This window comes from Stegastes partitus, unplaced genomic scaffold (genome assembly GCF_000690725.1).
Source record: "Stegastes partitus isolate 25-593 unplaced genomic scaffold, Stegastes_partitus-1.0.2 Scaffold90, whole genome shotgun sequence".
Lineage (NCBI taxonomy): Eukaryota > Metazoa > Chordata > Actinopteri > Pomacentridae > Stegastes > Stegastes partitus.
Window position 1 is genome coordinate 153169 of NW_007577821.1, and position 18377 is coordinate 171545.

The 18377-nt window shown below is 39.1% G+C and overlaps 1 protein-coding gene across 3 annotated transcripts in view; it reads right to left on the reverse strand.

Moving 5' to 3' along the window:
• Positions 1-10985: 10985 nt before the first annotated feature.
• LOC103353947 (protein tyrosine phosphatase receptor type M) overlaps positions 10986-18377 on the reverse strand; it is a 169666-nt gene continuing 162274 nt past the window's right edge. For 2 of the 3 annotated variants that reach the window (XM_008277149.1, XM_008277147.1), the window contains 4 exons: positions 17713-17838; positions 15227-15390; positions 14858-14993; positions 10986-11915 (listed from right to left, as the gene is read on the reverse strand). In XM_008277149.1, the coding sequence (XP_008275371.1) occupies positions 11862-11915; positions 14858-14993; positions 15227-15390; positions 17713-17838 (480 nt within the window). In that variant the 3' untranslated portion in view covers positions 10986-11861. The remainder of the gene's footprint in view (positions 11916-14857; positions 14994-15226; positions 15391-17712; positions 17839-18377) is intronic. The other variant, XM_008277148.1, reaches the window with a different exon arrangement.

Here is an 18377-nt window from a genome sequence, read left to right on the forward strand (position 1 = left end):
GGGCAAAGCTTAACAGATGCTCTGACTTTGCTTTATGTTAATACACATAGCATCCATGCTGTGTGCTGTCAGCTCTTCACCATAATGATGGATCTTCTGGATAGAAAAATCAATTATCAGGAATTGACCTACAGATCTTGCTTAAAGCAGCTTTAATGAATAACAGCAAAGTGAAAACAAAATGACAACGCAAGAGGGATTGCTTTCAGTGATGAACCTGCGGGAGAACTATCTGCTCTCTGCACTCTTTAACTGTCCAGAGTCCACCTCTTGCGACTCCTATAGCATAGTTTTTCGCAGCAGCAGGATGCACTTTCCTGTAATTATTTTTTAAAAAAATTAGAAATCTGCTTTCTGATCTGATCTGATTACCTGCTCTGCACCAAACGGCAGACAGACACAGTTAGCAACTCGCTGGTGAACATCAAGAAGTATTTAAAAGATAACAACCCAAAAATGTCCCAAACAGAAACAAAAGAGTGTCAATACTAGAATTGGAATATTGTCGACCTGACTCAGAATTAATAATAATGTTGACCCGAAAGCAACTGATGCCAGCAAGTTTAATATATCTACTTGAAAGTTACAATATATTTACTTGTTGTAACTGCTTCTAAGTGGTCTAAAAACGTTATTGCAGGTCATTGTATGTGTATGTTATATAGACAGTATATATATATATGATGTTTTTTATTACTTAATTAATGATATAATATGTTTGTTTGCTTGTATCATATGCTTCATTATATTTTAGTTTGTACAGTTTCTTTTCTTACCTTAAAATTTGAAACGGGTTAAATATGCAATGATATATTATCGTTCCTGCTGCCCTCTCACAACAGCACTAAAGCAGTCATGCAGAAATTCAGGTAGTAATCCAAAATGGTCTGAACTGTTTCAAATATGGTAATAGAAATGTTCCTCAGGGATCTCAGTCCAACTCGGCTCGGCTGCATCCCTCACTCCCTTCAGCATTTTCAGCGGCAAATTAATGCAGTGAGTCTACTCCCTATAATACCTAAAATTGAGGATGCACTGAGCTGAGGTGTGAGGTGTGAAATGAAATTAAGTCATGTTCCTGTGTACATTAATGGAGGCACACACTCTTCAACAACCAGATGTTAATAAGCTGTGCACATTGAAATAATGCTCAGTTGTTACAGATGGACCTCTGCCAAGAAAAGCTTCTTAGTGTTACCATATTACAGTCATCAGTGTGTGCCTTCGACTCAAGCCTGGACAGATCAATTGGCTCACTGGGAACAGCAAATTGGGATCCTGACATCAGCATTTTGTGACCGAATTGCAATACATCAAACCAGCCAAACATTTTCCACTCAGTTGTTCATTATTGTTGATCAGTGTTGCCACTACTGGCTTATCTACTTGCTTCTATTTGAAAAAAAATCAGTTCAGCTGCTGCAGTTTATCCACTCGTGGCAGATTGGCCTGAAGCACTAAAATGGCTTCTTCAAGAAGGAGTTCCAGAAAGCAATTGCCACTGAGGGTCAGTAGAGTGTAACACCAGATGCTACTTCCTAACATCTGTTAAGAAATGCTTCAAGACAGACTGGCCTAAGGACCAACCGTGCTCCAAAGCCTGACATGATAAGAATAGATGACTGTCAAATACACTTGATGGTAGAATGTGTAGGCTTTAGCTATGCAATTTCAAATGACTGACAGATGTGCATGCACATGGATATCAAAGGAAGGCTATAGAAAACATAGAGCCACCCCCAGGGTTTGAAGACATGTAGAAATATGCATTGTCAGCTTCGTTGTTCTCTGGGGCTTTCTCTTCAGGAGCTAGATATTGCTGAGTTTTGAATTCTTTGTCAGATGTCAACTGAGGGTAGATCTATGACACAGTGCATAGCTTTGTGCATCTTCAGTAGGCAGGGAGGTCATTTTCAGTAAACGGAAACTGGCATTCTGATATGGCACTGCCAAGAGATATCCGTGTATAACTCACAGTAATACAATACTTTGATGTCTGTACCAAACAAACAGGAAACAGTGTGTTTATCAGAAGTGTTTACAATTACAGGATGGCATCCTGTTTTGCTAGAATTGGACAGAGTCATGCTAGTTGTTCATATGTGTTTTAGTCTTTATGTAAAACTAATCTAACTTTGCTGCTGAAAGGTGTTCATCTTTTGATTTTACTTTTGGCAAGAAAGTGTATTTCCCTAAATGTCAAACCATTTCTTTATCCTTGATCAGAGGGGAAACAGGCCTCGTGTGAAGGAATTCCTTAGTATTAAGCATTGGTCTTCCACTCCATGCTTGGTAAGTCAGCAGAGTCAGATAGAAACCATAATAAAATTTATAATTTCATTTAGCAGATGTTTTTATCCAAAGTGACGTACATTTTTGAGAGTAGATCACATTCATACACCAATAGCGACAGAGCTGTCGTGCAAGGTGCTGCCATTGGGGGCAACTTCTTGGGTTCAGTGTCCTGTCCAAGGACGCTTCGACTGTGGAGGGCCCGAGGATTGAACTGGCAACCTTGCTCTACCACCTGAGCCACAGCCGCCCTAATACAGAAAGGTTTTTCCCATGAATCTTTACACCTCACAGTCTGGTGGATCTCAGGATGATGACCATTGGCTTGAGATGATATCTGTCATACTAGGTGGAAGAAACTCGCAACAACAAGACGTTCTTTGACAAGACAAACATACCACTCACATGGCATGACAAGACAACTACAAGCTGCTCAGTTCTGCTAAACTACATGTAGTCTTCCTCTGTTGAAAGGACAAGAACCAGCAGCAGCACCGAGTCTGGGAGAGGGGTGAGAGGAGTCAAACATGAGTCATTGTGCTCCTTAGGTTACCATTGTGTTTTTGGGACAATGGATGTCGTCCTGGCACTACCGTCATCTTATCACAAGAGAAGCCTGGCAGTTGTCACAGTCTGGAATATGAGGCAGTCACTCTTGGCTGTGTAGCTGAGAAAGGTGAATGACGTGATAGTGTTACCAAGGACTTTTTAAATGGAGGCATTCTCCGGAAGGTTGCATAGTGCCATCATGATTGGTGAGGTCGTGCGATGAGATGAGCAGAGGAAGAACTAGACTTACAAAACAGAGCACCCTCCATCTCAAGGTGAACAGTTATGTAACGTTCCTTGAATGCTTTGTCCATCACAAATTAAAACACATCCATGTTTTTGAGACTTTTCTCAAAAAGCTGCCTCCAATCCAATAGAGTGCGGAAGGAGATCTGAATTTTCTTTGCAGTGCTTAAAGCCATTAAAAAAAAAATTTAAATATGAAAAATAAAACGCCTACATTTCTTTCCAAAAACAGGGCCCAGTATCAAAAACAGTCAGCTCTGTCAACATTTATTCAGGTTTCACAGGGACCATTTCTTCTTAAGTGAAAAAGGGTACCAGTTATAACTGTTTTTGTTTTGTTTGTTTGCTTTGTTATTTTTGGTGAACTGAACATTGAACCCATATGAAACTTGATGTCTTTAACCAGATGTAGATTGTGGATATAAACCTGCCCCTGGCCAAAACTCCCAGTTCGTGTCTGCATGTTACAATTTTCTTCACAAAGGGAAACAACAAGAAGAAACTCCACAAGCTGTTGCTCCAAAAAATCAAACTGAAATTTACATATTTTTTGTTCTGCATTATTCACTGAAATCACGGTGCTTCTTTGCCTGCCTGCAAATATTCCACCACAACAATTCCACTCTACTTTTTCGAGAGAACACCAAAGTCGCAACCTGCGTTTAGCTCCACCCACAACGACTGTGATTGGTTTAAAGAAATACAAACAAGCCAGAGTGTTTTTTCCTCATAGCAGAATGGTGCAGCCAGACCACTATGTTCTACAGGATTGATCGGAAAAATGATCACCATCTTTTTTATTTAAAATAGTGAGCTTGTTGAAGTTCATTTGGGGTATTTTATCATTTTATTATCAGACATAACATTCCACATTGCCCAACTGTTTTCATATTGTCATGTTATAACTTGTCCTTTATTAAAATAGTCCTTATAGTTGTTATAGTGTGTCATTTAGAAAGGCCTCACTCCCGTGTCGCTTGCACACATAGTTCAGTATACTATCACTGTGACGCCACACATCTACTCATTCTATTACAAAGTGAGTCAGTTGGCGAGTCCACTCCAGGTTACATTGTCATGCATGTCTCTCTAACATCCAGCAGCTCTATGTACCTCCTAATTAGCACTCAGTGAGCACACTGCACATCCAAGCTCAGCACTGCTCTAGATCTCAATTAGATACACTCTCTTGACATATACCTTCTTCCCCTTAGGTTCCCTTTGTCTGCTCACCATGTTGCGAGCGCTGAACGCAGGCAAGCTCAGCTCAATATAATGTGTTGGATGATAAAGGAAGTGACTCCCTGCCATGCCAAATCTATCCAGAACCCTATTACAGTGCCATGGCAACAGATGAAGACACACAGGCCTCTCTGGATGGGGGCACCTCTGGTTCACTCGTCTTCTCTGCTAGACTGACTGGCAGGAAAGCTCCATGGGGCTGCTATGGCAACAGACTGATCATATGCAGAGGGGGGCTGTTTGCTGCCACGGCAACATGGGGGCCAAGTCGTCAGTTTCCCTCTGAGTTGCAGGAAATTAGATTGACTTTGATGAGGACTTGACCTCGGGCAGATTTCCAATATTGGTTTGCATCTCAAGGATTTTTGACATGATGGAGACTGACAAATATGTGTGTGTGTGTGTGTGTGTGTGTGTGTGTACATACATTTTTTGCTTGTTGGACCTACAAAAAACAGCAAAAAAGTAATGCAATACACCAGCCATACACTAAACTAGGCCATCCACTTGTGGGTTGACACTAAGCTTGTTACTTCTAAAATATGTAGTCTCAAACTACTGAAATATGTATGCCAAGTCTGTGCCTAGGAATACCATTTCTCCAGCCTTTGCACATCAGCCTCTAGCCAAGAATACGACAGCACCAGGAGACTTAGAAGACTGACAATGCAATCACATCGCACCGTCAGGGGAATAGGAACAATGTCCAGAGAGCACAGACATCTTACTCACTTCCATCTCTTCCATCTGTATGAAAATTGGGAAAATATGAGATAAGGATTTTCCTCAGATGTGAACGCTAGACAGGGGCGCTTTTTGTATGTTGAGCTGGTCCATTGATTGATCGTTCGCTCACCCTTGGCAAATGCTCAATGGCAGGGCTGCAACCAATAGCAAATACATTGAATTATTGGAAGTTTGCTGAAAACAGCTGCTTCATCATTCTCCAGAAGAGTAACGAGACAAGCTTCTGCAGGTTGGAAATCACTAGCAAAGCATGAAATTTGGCCAAAATACAGATCATATCAGTGCAGTGTATCACATGTAGAATGGAAAGTGAAAAGAAAGAAGTGAAGATTCTCTGCTAGAGATTTACAGTCCAGCTTGTGTAATTATTCGTGGTAGAAAAGCAGAAGAGGGGGAGTGGATGATAAAGAGATGAAGACAGAGAGAGAGAAAGTGAAAAAAAAAAAACATAATCCAGTCCCTCGAGAGGGAAGCAGGCTGTTGTGCTCCAGCTGCTTCAGCCACCCTTTGACCTGTGTGTGAATCTGCACTTGTGTTGCACATGTGCCTGTGCATGTGTGTGTGACACTGTGCAGTGATGCATGTTGGATTGCTGCTGGAGGCTTGTTTGCCTGCAATTCTGGAAGCATCTTGGTTTGGAGAAAATGCAACAGCTAATCTTTCATCGGCAATTTCGGAGAGATTAATGTTTCATCGGGTTATTCATTATATTGTTACATCATCACAGAGCAGAGTCGAACAAAAATATCTTTCTAAATTCAGTAAACAAACACACAGGAGGAGGGGAATACACAAATGCAACCCTGTATACCGAGTATATCTGCCTAACTACTGTACGCATGTCAAAGTGCTGCATCATTAGTTGCCCGTAGCTCATAGATTCTTATCTGCTCATTTTATGAATCAAACAACTTATTTTTAAATCCTACATTGTCTCTAGCTTTATTAAAATGTTGTCTTAGAGGAATAATGTCTTTAACATTATTACACAAGTACAGATTAAAGGTAAAGTGAGTATATAACACAGAGAAGACCTCCCTCCACTAGCTGCTCTCCACTTGTCTCTAATAACGTGCTGCTGACAGCGCCATCTCCTGGACAAGTAATGCTATTAATAACTGATATCAGCTGCAGCGGCAACCTTGCTTTTCTCATTTGCTGGTCATTAAAAACAACAACAACAAACATCATGTCTGGGATCATTGTCAAAGCCAACATGAACTTTTTGCATCTCTCTGTGGCCATTGTGAGACTCTGTGGTAGTTTCAGCTGCAGCTTTGTGGTTGTTCTTATTCTTTCTGTTTAGTCTTTCTTTTTTGGTCCCTTTTTGCTTGTTTGCATCGTCTTGTGGTGGTTTTGCGTTTTTTGGTTCTCTATAGCCATTGTGTGTGTTTATATCAGCATTTCCTCCTGTTTGTGGTCATCTTGTGTCTCTCTTTTGGTGGTTTTTGTTTATTTTTTGCTTTTTGTTGTGGTAGGTTTGATTCTCTTTGTGGGATTTTTTGATTCTTTCTAGCAATTTTGAGTTGCTTCATTTCCCATCTGTGTTTAGTGTGTCTTGTTCTTTTGACTTTCTCTCTGTTTGGATATTTAGCACCTGTTTGCAGTCTTTTTTGGCCTCTTTTGAGTTTCTTTACTTAATTATTTGGAGTCATTTAGTGGTAGTTTTCCAGCTCTTTGTGATTGTTTTAACTAATGGGTATTCAATGCTACAGTTTGTGATGCACACAACAAAAAGACAAATCTATGTGATTATTTAAAATGTTCATATTAATAATGACATAAGTCTGGATGAATGATGGATACACTCTAAGACCAGCTGTCTGATCTTCCTGGCTCTCCATTCTTTTCATTGACAATGAATGAAACAGATAATTTCTGCTGATTGCATCGCTGCATACATTACGACACAGCTCTGTGTGCATGTTTGTGTGTCAAGATGTTGTGATTGCGCCTCTGGACTTTAGTTAAGGGAACATCTGGTGTGGACTCTCTCAGCAGCAGGAGCTGCTCCCAGTCTCCTCCATCTCCTTCCCTTCCTCACTTCGACTCATCGGCTCCCCTGGTCTCCATGTGTGAACACAGGAATTATTTACCAGCAGTCTTGCAATGAAATATGAAACCATCTCTGGTGCCGCGGTGCCTGTAGCTCTGACCAGATGGAACATTCTGTTAAGGGAAAAGATGAGACCTTCAGCTTCCGTGAAGATGTGCCAAAGATTTCTTCTTTCTCATCCAATAGAGAGTCTTCAAGGCGCTGCTGTGGCCTGCAGAGACAAGTCAGTGAACCTGGAGCCAAAAATCGGATGTTTTAAGGATTGGGATGTTGCTGTGTTTTTGCCTTTTTGAGTCTAGAGTATGTGAAGGAGGAAAATTGGGTTGAGTTTTTCATGTTGTGAGCTTCTAGTTCACAGTTCACATCCAAGGCTGTATTTGTAGGACTAACAACAGAAGAATTACCAAGAGGTGCATATTATATGCCCAATTCTAATAATCCTATAACAGAAGAGCAGTCAGAAAAATAGCAAACAGTGAAATGAAAAACATCATTGACTGACCTCTTGTGGTTGAAAATGTTGCAGCCTACGAGTCAAAGCTGCTCCTCACTGGACCACAGACATAAGATGCATTTTAAATTTACAGCTAGTCAAATCAAATGAGTCAAAACTAACAAACAAACAAACAGCACTGGCACAAACTACAGGTGTACTGTGTATATTCATATAGGATGCTGTTTCTTTGTTGCTGCAGAACTGTGCTCTTGGTACACAAGAGAAACCCTTACTCAAAGTGTTTATCATTTTAATGTATATTAAAAACTAATAAAAACTTCACTACCCATAAATTGTTATTAAAAAAAAAAAAAATTAAAAAAAAAAAAAAAAAAAAGCAACCCAGGAGGACTAACTTTCTTTGATATACAGAACAATTTGCACATATTTGAAGTCAAAACGACAGCAGTATTGCCAGGAATAAATGGCTATTTTGGAGAGACAGCTGCTCTCTGAACCTTTTATCTTGACTCGACACCATTCCTTTTTCCATCACCACAAAGTGGAGCACTTACCTAAGAAACCCTGTATGTCAGATATGACATAATAGAATATAAATAATAAAATATATAGGGGTCATTCCATATAAAATCAACTTAATGTGGAACAGGTTCCCACCTGACTCCCTTAGAATCAGTTAATGTCATAATTACCTTTGTAGACCTAATAAATCCAGTTACAGGACTTTGAAATACAGAGGGCTGGGGGGAAAAAGAAAGAAAAAAAAAAGCTTTTTAATGTGAGATTTATTTATTTATTTTAGCATTTTTGAGCCCTCAACTTTAGAGTCTAATGCCAAAATCTCACTTTTGTTCAGCATGATTTTTTCCCCCTATAACCAACATTATCATTGGATAGATCACAGTTTCAATAGCAAAATTGCACCAGTTTAATGTTTCTATGAGATCATTGTTTTGACACATAAGGTATGGCTAAAAGATGAGCCTCTATTAAAATGTATGTAAAAATGGCACCTTAGTTTTGACCAACCACAACATGATGATATGAGCCTTGAAAATTTACCCAAAATGCACTTTTCTCTGGTGAATTATCAGGAAAAAAAACAGATAACTAATCCAGAGTAGCAATGCTTGTCAGACATTAAGCTGGTGGACACTGAGAGTGAATGTAAAATTGATTTGGTTGCTGTTTTTATCTCAGAATGTATTCATAGTATGAAGATGAAATTGTGCACGGCTTCATTAAGTATATGAAAAGAAATTGTACAAAAAAAAAATCTGCTGATTCAGAGGGGTCAGGTGGAAGACACTATTTGATTTTTTATGGAATGAGCCATAAACCATGTTATCCTCAAGTTATATATTGCATATTTGACTCTGTTACTGAAATTACCTGTTACCAGCTAACCCTGTTTACCCAAAACGGCTGGGAGCACATACCAGCATATAAACGTTTATAATATTTAATGTTTTTGTCACACAGGAAAGATACTCACAGAGACCACTAGGGGGAGAAAAATCCAAATGAACAAGAATGCACAAACCAGTACAGGGCTCCAGAAACACGGCATTCTACTGGAACTAAATTAGTCTCAAATACATTTTATTCTTATAGAATCAGTCATATAGATACAACTTTTTACAGGAAAGTGATCCAAGACTTGCAACACTGGATGCTATGGAACTAATATTCTCAGTTTAAATAAACTTTTCTGACTTGTTCTTGTAGCAGTATAACCAACAAATTATTTATTCTTTAAAGCCATTTTTCAATTCATTGCAAGAGAACAGTGTTATCAACAGCCTACTCTAAAACCAGTAAGACTAAACATTATGCCCATTATATATTTGCTTCAGACAAGACAGTTAACCCTCCCAAACAAAACAACGTGCTACTTAACCATCTATGTTTAATCCAAGATATTTTTTTTATCTGTGCTGCAAGGCCTTGAGAAGCTTTTCATAGGTCAGCCTTTGATTAAGCTCTGAAAACAAGCTCAGGTTTGTTCTGGCTGAACATCCTAAAAGCCCATTTATAAGAAATGTGTCACAACATATTTTGAAATAAATTATTTATAAGAAATTGAGGTTTTGATTCTAACCTCTCAAATCACTAAACACTTAATGCAAAAAATGAAGCTTTGCAAAGAACCTTTTTGAAAAGGAGCTGTCTGTACTGCATCATACTGCTCAGACTCATATACTCCACTAATTTAGGATCACCAATAGACCTACCATGAATTGTTGGAGGAAGCTGGAGCTCATTGAATAGGGAGAAGAGACAAAGAGAATTCCAGACAGAAAGGCCTCAGCCTGTGTTTTTATACACAAATAAACTGTACAAGTATTTGGCAACAATGATCCAGATAAGTAGACAAAAATCACACCATCCAAAATGCAGGGCAACAAGATCAACTTAGTTTTTTAAATGAAAAATACCAACATTGTGTGGCATAAACACTTCTGATTTATAGTTTTAAAGGGACATTACTCATCTTTAAATATTACTTGTTTTATATGCATACAGTATATCATCAAGATCCTCAGAATATAATTTGGTTTTGTTCCGACCTAAACATTAAAGACTGAAGGCAACCTGAGGTTTGCTTTTATGAACCAACCTGCCTTGCTAAATCACAATCTGCTTTTAATTCACTTTCAAGACGTATCTGTACTTAAAGGCTTTCATTGAGAGTTTCTTTTAAACATTTTTGTTGTTGTTGTTGCTGTCGTTTGTTCTTGGCTGTTGAGTTACTGTGTTCTCTCATCATGATGTTGCATTTGAGGCTTGCAATGCTCTAAGGTTGAATTAAGCTTTGTTTCTATAACATATCCTTACAGCTTTATTTAGTAAAAATGAAAAATCATCAATCATCGTTTTTTTTTTTTTTTTTAACATGGGTGTGTATTTTATTTTGTGTATTATTTAATTCAATGGTTGTTTGTTGTAAAGCACTTCCTAACATAGTCATACACACACACACACACACACACACACACATGCACTGCTGGACTTATTCCTGCAAATAATAAACGATTTTACTTGTTAATTATTCAATCTATGCTCAAATCTGCTTATACAAACTGAATTTAACTTTGAACTTCAAAGTCTTCAGTAAGATAGATTTTCTAACACCTTGTTGGGAGTTTTTGCCCAGGCTCAGCATTATGATGGCATTACCTCTAAGAACTTGGGTTTCTACTCTCTTTAAGAAATATGCTTTGAACCAAAACAAAGCTAATGGCAGAATGTTAAAATAAAAAAAAAAAATATATATCATCATCAAGAAAAGTGATAATCCTGTGGCACCTGTAGAAGTTCCTCATCTCTCCAACAGAGGTCCCCCTAATGTCCAACTCAACACAGAAAGGACGCAGAAATGGGTAAGCCAGCATGTGTATTATAGATACGTTTATATAATATCTTTTTTCTTTACAATGGAATTACTCCATCATACAAGATGACCAAAAAAAGCACACAATACAGTCAATAAACCAAACCTATAGAACATATGATTGTCACTTACTGCGAGTCACAAAAAAAGTACATACTGTGAATAAATAATCTACAGAAATATATACAATATGCACAACAAGAATTCAATGGAAGTGCAAATAAAGCTTTGGATCCCTGTACAGGAAAAAAGCTAAGCAAATGTAGACTGAGCCAGCTGTCCCAACATGAAGCAATAGTCATCTAGAAGTCATAAATTTACAGGACATTTAGTAACATTTAGGCTTTACACTCCTGCATTTAATGACTTTTAATAATGAGCTGAGCAAAACAGAAATCAGAGTAAAATGGAAACATTATATTATATACAGTGTATCACATTCCACAGAAAACTGGAGAGTATTTAATGCTTGTCATCCAATGAGGATCAAGGCAACAACCACGGGACTCCAAGGAGCTGACAGAGATAGAGACAGAGAGAAATAGGGATCCAGAGAGGAGGCGACTCACTGCAGAGGGAAGAAAAAAAAAAACTAAAAAAGAAAAAAAAAAAAACCTCATTGTGCTCCTGCTGGCCTCCTTAGTCGGTAGTGACAGAAACAGGCTGGGATATTTAACACTGTACAACTCTGCTACCTTTCCCGTCTAGACCAAGAAGAAGAGGAGGAGAGCTGGTCAAAGGAGCTGCATGTATGGTGTTGTGTGGACCTCGCTCCTGTCTGGTCAGTAACACACACTCTTAGCATAATGCACACATGTGAGCTGCACTCGTCTGTAATGTCCCAAACTTTTCACTTCTGGTTGGTACGTAGCCCCGAATTACCCAGAGTTCAAGTACTCCAGCGCCACTTCATAGCAAAACTTGTACTGGTCCTGGGAGACAAGAGGAAACAGACACAAATATTAGTGAGGCGTGCAGTACGTGGTTCATATCTCCCTCCCCTTCCTCCTCCTTTGTGCTCTGTGTAATGTACATCTAAGCAAGAATACTATAAAGTATACGATATGATAAATTAAATAAACACTAATTTATGATGGAATATGAACAGAAGTAACGAAGGTCCCAAAAATACCTATTTACCAAAGACCCCTCTTTGAGTCACGAAGCAGTAGGCGCTTTCAGTGTCAATTAAACGTCTGAACCCCAAAACCCTCCAGCACGTTTTAGAGGTATGTTGACACCAAAATGACACCCGCTTATGAGAGCACAGAATTGTAAAAACTAAAAGAATCATTGGATTCTCAAATTTCCAACTTTCCTTGAGCTAATTATCTGTGGCATGCCATTTCATTGTGAAACATAACCAATGTCAAGCTTAAAATCGTGACAAGTCATCAAAATCACTTTATTACATGTCTCATTTAAGCATTTGGCAAAAATAAAGCATTTTGCTTGAACCAGAATCTGTAAAAAAAAATAAAAATAAATAAAAGTTTTGCCCTCCTCTGCACAGCCAGGAAGCCGTTAGAGATTCAGCTGATTATACACAGAGCTGATTATTAGAAAACCATGGAGACAAATAAAAAATGTAAGTCGTCAGATACTTAGATAGTAAGACAGTACATAGTATTCAGTATTGGTAACACCTGCAGGCACTTGGAAAAATGTTCTCCATGCTGATTCCATTCTTTTAATGATTCATCACATTATAACTGTGTCATACTACACATTTCTGAGTTCTCTCTCTTTCCAGTCATGGTTGTTCTGTTTCCATAGAGGAGCAGGACTTCATCTTTCACTGAAAAATGAGCCCACAGTGAGGAAAATGGGACAGGAGCAAAAACTGCCCAGAAACTGTTGGAGTTCAGAGGGTTAATATTGTGTTTCAGTGACACAGACTTAAACTGAGCCCTCTGGGAACTACTGTCCCGAAGGAGTCTGTTGCTTGTTTGATAATCCAGCCAATCAAATCCCTTCCCTTTGACTGAACATTAGCATCGTTGTGAATAAAAAGGGGCTCCAGATAACCCCAGTTCTAGACAAGTAAATGACGATTTCGATGCAAGCAGAAGAAAGGACAATACCTTTGTTTGTCTCATTAAGTTTGCTTTTCACTCAGGAGAACACATCACAAATGTAGATCTGGATCATGCAATCACATTCTCCTCATACAATATGTCACTGTGCACCAAAGCAAAGTCATGCTCGCATTAGTCACATGGTCCAATTTCTTAAAAATTCTAATTAGTAAATGCATTGCTTGCTGTTGCACTAATGCTTAGATAAATATCAGTTCATTTTAATCTGGTCCAAGGCTGAGTGTTTTCACTTTTGATTCCTTTCTAGTGCTTTGACCATCCCCCGCTTGTATTATGCTGCTGTGCAGAAAACTCCAATAACTACATTGGTATAATTGGATTTTTGATAAATTTGATTTTTTAATTACATTTTTGGCCTAATTTGTACAAGCGTAAAACATTTCTTTCTTTATCTAGGTTAAGTCAAATAACATAAAGGGAATCAAATTGTGGATGCATGGTGACTCGGTGATTAGCACTGTCGCCTCACAGCTAGAAGGTCCTGGGTCTCTGGCCTGGGATCTTTCTGTGTGGAGTTTGCATGTTCTCCATGTGCAGCGTGGGTTCTCTCCGGGTTCTTCCCACAGTCCAAAAACATGCTGAGGTTAATTGGTGATTGTCAATTGTCCATAGGTGTGAATGTGAGTGTGCTTGGTTGTCTGTCTCTAAGTGTAGCCCTGTGATAGACTGGTGACCTGTCCAGGGTGTCCCCTGCCTTCACCCTAAGTTGGCTGGGATAGACTCCAGCCCCCCAACAACACCACTGAGGATTAAGTGGCGTATAGATAATGGATGGATGGATGGAATCAAATTGTTCAGACACGGGATACAACATGAGCACAGCAGTAGATTATCAATAATGTTTAACAGTTCTGTGTTTGCAAATTCCTTTGATTTAACGTAATCTGAGTGTGCTTGGTTGTCTGTCTCTAAGTGTAGCCCTGTGATAGACTGGTGACCTGTCCAGGGTGTTCCCTGCCTTCACCCTAAGTTGGCTGGGATAGGCTCCAGCCCCACCTGACCCTAGTGAGGATTAAGCGGTGTATAGATAATGGATGGATGAATGCTGTGATCAGTAGACCAATTTAAATACACAGCAATTTAAAAAGTATAGATAAGTGACTTTTACAAGCAATATTGATTAAATAAGAAAAAAAAAGGGAGTGCTGCAGTGGGTCAAAACAACTGGCGAAAGTCGGAAGTTTAAAAATGATGCCAATACAAAACCAAGCGCTGTTCAAGGACGGGGCAGTACTAGGTCAAGATGCAAAAATCTGGGGAAGGTATTTAATTAGAATTTTTCTAACAGATATAGTAATTGCTATTTGATTTGGATTATGTCTTTTTTTTTAAGTCGAACTTTAATTCAATATTCACTATTCAATAGATTTAAAACATGATGGAGCATTAATACATGACACACCACTGAAAGCATGACTGTCATACAAGGAGGAGAGCATGCATTTGTTGAACCAAAAACACAACAGTTCAAACTCTAGTTCAGACATGCTGCATAACAGCCCTAGTCCTGGGATGATTTATCCATCTTTACTGACTTTGTTGACACCAGGATTGAATCAGGATGATCATGGCTTGTGTTTATCTGTGTTGTGGGCATTTATCAGAGAGGGAGTGTCTCATTGGTGCGGGATTCATATTGATGGGTCATAATGACCCAATATCTCAGTGCCGCCTCAGTGTTTACCATTATGCCATCGCTTGCGATTTTTTGAACCTAGAAACAAAACAAATTACTGAGTTTGATAAATGTGTGAAGCTGTTACATCGCTCCTCACCAGTAGGTCCACCATGTTAGGCTTATTGTTCCTCAGTGTTTTGACAGCGTGGAAAACATCCACAGAGCGCTGGTGTTGAAGCATCTCACACACAATGCTGATGGCACAAAATGTCCCACTGCGGCCGCCTCCATTCCTAGAGTTGAGACACACAAGTCAAGCATTAGAATATTAAATACACTTTAATAAAAGGTAAATCAATTGTTGTTTGACAAAGAAAGGCTAGACAACAAAGGTCACAGAGTGCTGAGGAGTTGGAGTTTTTTTTTTTTTTGCAGTAAATGTTTTCCATCAGTAGGTGGAGATGTTTCATTTTTAATGCCTGCGCTGAACTCAGTTCCTGCTGCACTCGGTGTTGAGAAAACTTACAGACAGTGGACCACAGTGCGTCCCTCGCCCCCATCGTACTCCTCCTGCCACTTGTCCACCTGTCGAATGAGCTTGAGGAAGGAGCGTTTGGACATGGGTGTGTCTCTGTACATCGGCCAGCCCAGGAACTGGAACTGCTGCACCATCCGGTAGCCGTCCTGAGGCTGAACAGGAGGGATACAACGGTTATCCCAGGTTAACACACAGATGCGAACAGGGTTAATCACTGCGTGCAAAGATTCAATCACACTGTAAAGATGCAGGCTGAAGCTAAGCCTCGGCGAGGCTGGACAGAGATGGATAAAGGGCGCGAGGGGTGGCTGAAAAGATGAATGTGCAGATAGGACAGATTGATAGATGAGCACAGTTGCTGCTGGAGACAGATAGTTAAGCAATCTATGGTACAGAAACTCTAAATCACACTCAGACATATCGATCAATAACACTTTGCAGTGATCATGTGTGATTAGATTGTGTTGCACTTAACATGCTGTTGGTGCCTCTGCCGGCCAGAGGATGTTACAGCTTGTTAATATGAGGAGCGATTATTGACAACCAAGAGCAGACCGGTGGGATAAAGAGCTTAGGCAGGTGACTGGAGGTGATGCCAGCATGGGTCGGGACCTTTTTCACGCACTGATGTCTGGTAGCTCAAAGTTCAATGGTCGGTACACTCAGATTACAAAAAACATAGCTGTCATGGTATTTAGCTGTGCAGACATTTTTTGTTTTATTTGATCAAGTTTTGAGAAGTCTGTCTTTGAAGTTTATTTATCCATTTATCCTCCAAAAGAATTAAATTTCGTTTGTTGTGCTCACACAACTCAAACATGAAATTAAAAAAAAATCCCCCAAACACAGTGCCACCAGTTTTGTTTTTGTTTAAAACGTTTTCTTTTTCAGAAAGTAGCTTCAATAGAAACTGTTCAGAGTAAAGTCTGAGAGATCATGTACAACAGGCTCTCCTAAACCTAAGGAACGCATCTTACTTAGAGAAATTTAGGTGGATTTTTGTCTGACCTTTGTGTGAAATACTGGATAATTGAATCTCTTCTGGGCCCTTAAAATCATTCAAAAGAAGCAATCTAACCAGAAAAAATCTGTTAAAAACTGGTCATCAGTCATGTACACACCAAAGTGCTGATCTCTGACTACAGGTCACAAGAAAACATTACTTTATATGAGAGCGTTACCAGCCACAAATGTTTGGGACGGCTCATCTAAATCACTGTACACACCTTTTTGACTTATGCACTTTTAAAGACCATATCTACTGAAAATTGAGTTTTTTGTTTAACATGTCCATATGGTATTTTTTGTTGTTTTTTTAATGCTGGAAGATAATCATGAGCAAAATGGTGGAGGGTCATCACTGTGGCTGAGCATTTCCAGATGAAACAGCATTGTACTAAAAATCCCCAAAATACGTACATAGACCTCCAGGATTTCATAAATAACAAACTTAAGGAAACAATCCTAAAAACCTGCAGAGTGGGACTTTCTGTATCATTCCTCTTCTTCAAAATCAGTTTCAAACATGAGTGGCTGAATTCCTCCAAAATTATAACTTGCCATTGTACCGCATAGTAGCTTTACAGTGCTTCAGTAAAGTTATGAGCTGGTGTGCTGAGCTGCAATGAGTACAAAAGGATAAGTGGAGAGAGAGGCAGGGATTTCATAGATATATATTCTAAAAGATATCTAAGCCCTTTTAAGACAGGAAGGGATTATTTTCATGGAAAAACGTGTAACATTAATACAGAGAGATAAGTTTATAGTGGTTTAACCAACAACCACAGAAGGACTTTGAATATATAAAAAGAGGTTTTTCAGCTTTTTTCTTAAAAAGCAAAAGTAGTTAGCATTTAACAGAAAAAATGTTTTGATTTTAAATAGCTATACCTCAGTTTATTAGAAATATGTCTTCAATTCTCCTCTCTCTTTTTAATGACCTTGTGACCCCTCAGATTCCTCTTGTGTCCACTATGGGTGGGCCGTGAACACCCAGGTTTGGAATCACAGACCACATAGACAAAGACAAAGCCAAGTTACATATTTTGCATCGGCTAGATACAACATACTAAGGAGAAAACATGGCTTTTTTTGTGGTTGTGGTGAAACAACCCTTGGAGACAGATTCTTGCTCTACCCATAAAGTGTTAATTGACGGGAAATCCTAGTTTCTAGTTTTTTAACTATGTGTGAAAATTTCTCAAGTTGTCTAAAAGAGAAGTGACTTGTGGCAATCACACCTCGATACAATCACTGGTGCAGTGGCATAGTTAAAGAACAGAATGACTCTGCCTTTGCACAGCTTGAATGGACAGGCTGGCCTATGAGTGGGACGTGTGAGGTGTGCAGTCACAGAATAAATTGGCTGTTGTGATCGCAGCAGGGAAGGAAAACAAGTTACAAAAGTTACAAAAAAAAATGGGCAGCAGAGCAGAGAAACTATATGCCAGTATAATCACTTTTTCATCACACACCCGAGCTGCATTGTAGATCCGGAATATTCTGCTGATGATGTCCTCCTCCAAGTCAGCGGAGACAAACTCCACCTGGATGGGTCCATGGCGGTGGACACCATTCTCTGGCCAGTACTGTGGACACAGCTAAACAAAACAGGCATGTGCACACACATTCACACACATTCACACACAGAGAAATTCAAGCACACCAACACGCACACAGACAAAACGATAAAAAACACAGAAGAAAACAAAAGATATCATTAGATTCATTAGTTTCAGATCCAAACTATACTGACAGGGTAGTTTTGCAAGCTGTTTTGAACGCAGGCTAAAAAGGTAAAACGTCTTTAGACACAAATAATATGGTTCAAGAGTCAAAGAGAAAGACGGTAAATTTGTTCAAGTTTAAGTGTTTTCTTTTTAAAGCTGAACAACTTTTCCATTGGAGAACATTCAATAGAAAGAAACTGAAACATACTTTTAATAGACCAAACACTTTACAGGGAAGCACTCTAAGCATGAGCTTTCCCCTAATCAACTGACCCCCTACTCAACAACTCAAAAGGTTTCTTAAAAGCTGCTTTTTACTGCTTCCTGTATGAAAATCTGAGAACCATCTCTATGAAGAAAATGTAATCAAAGGTGAGTTATTTAAAAGATTGGTTGATTCATTTACAACA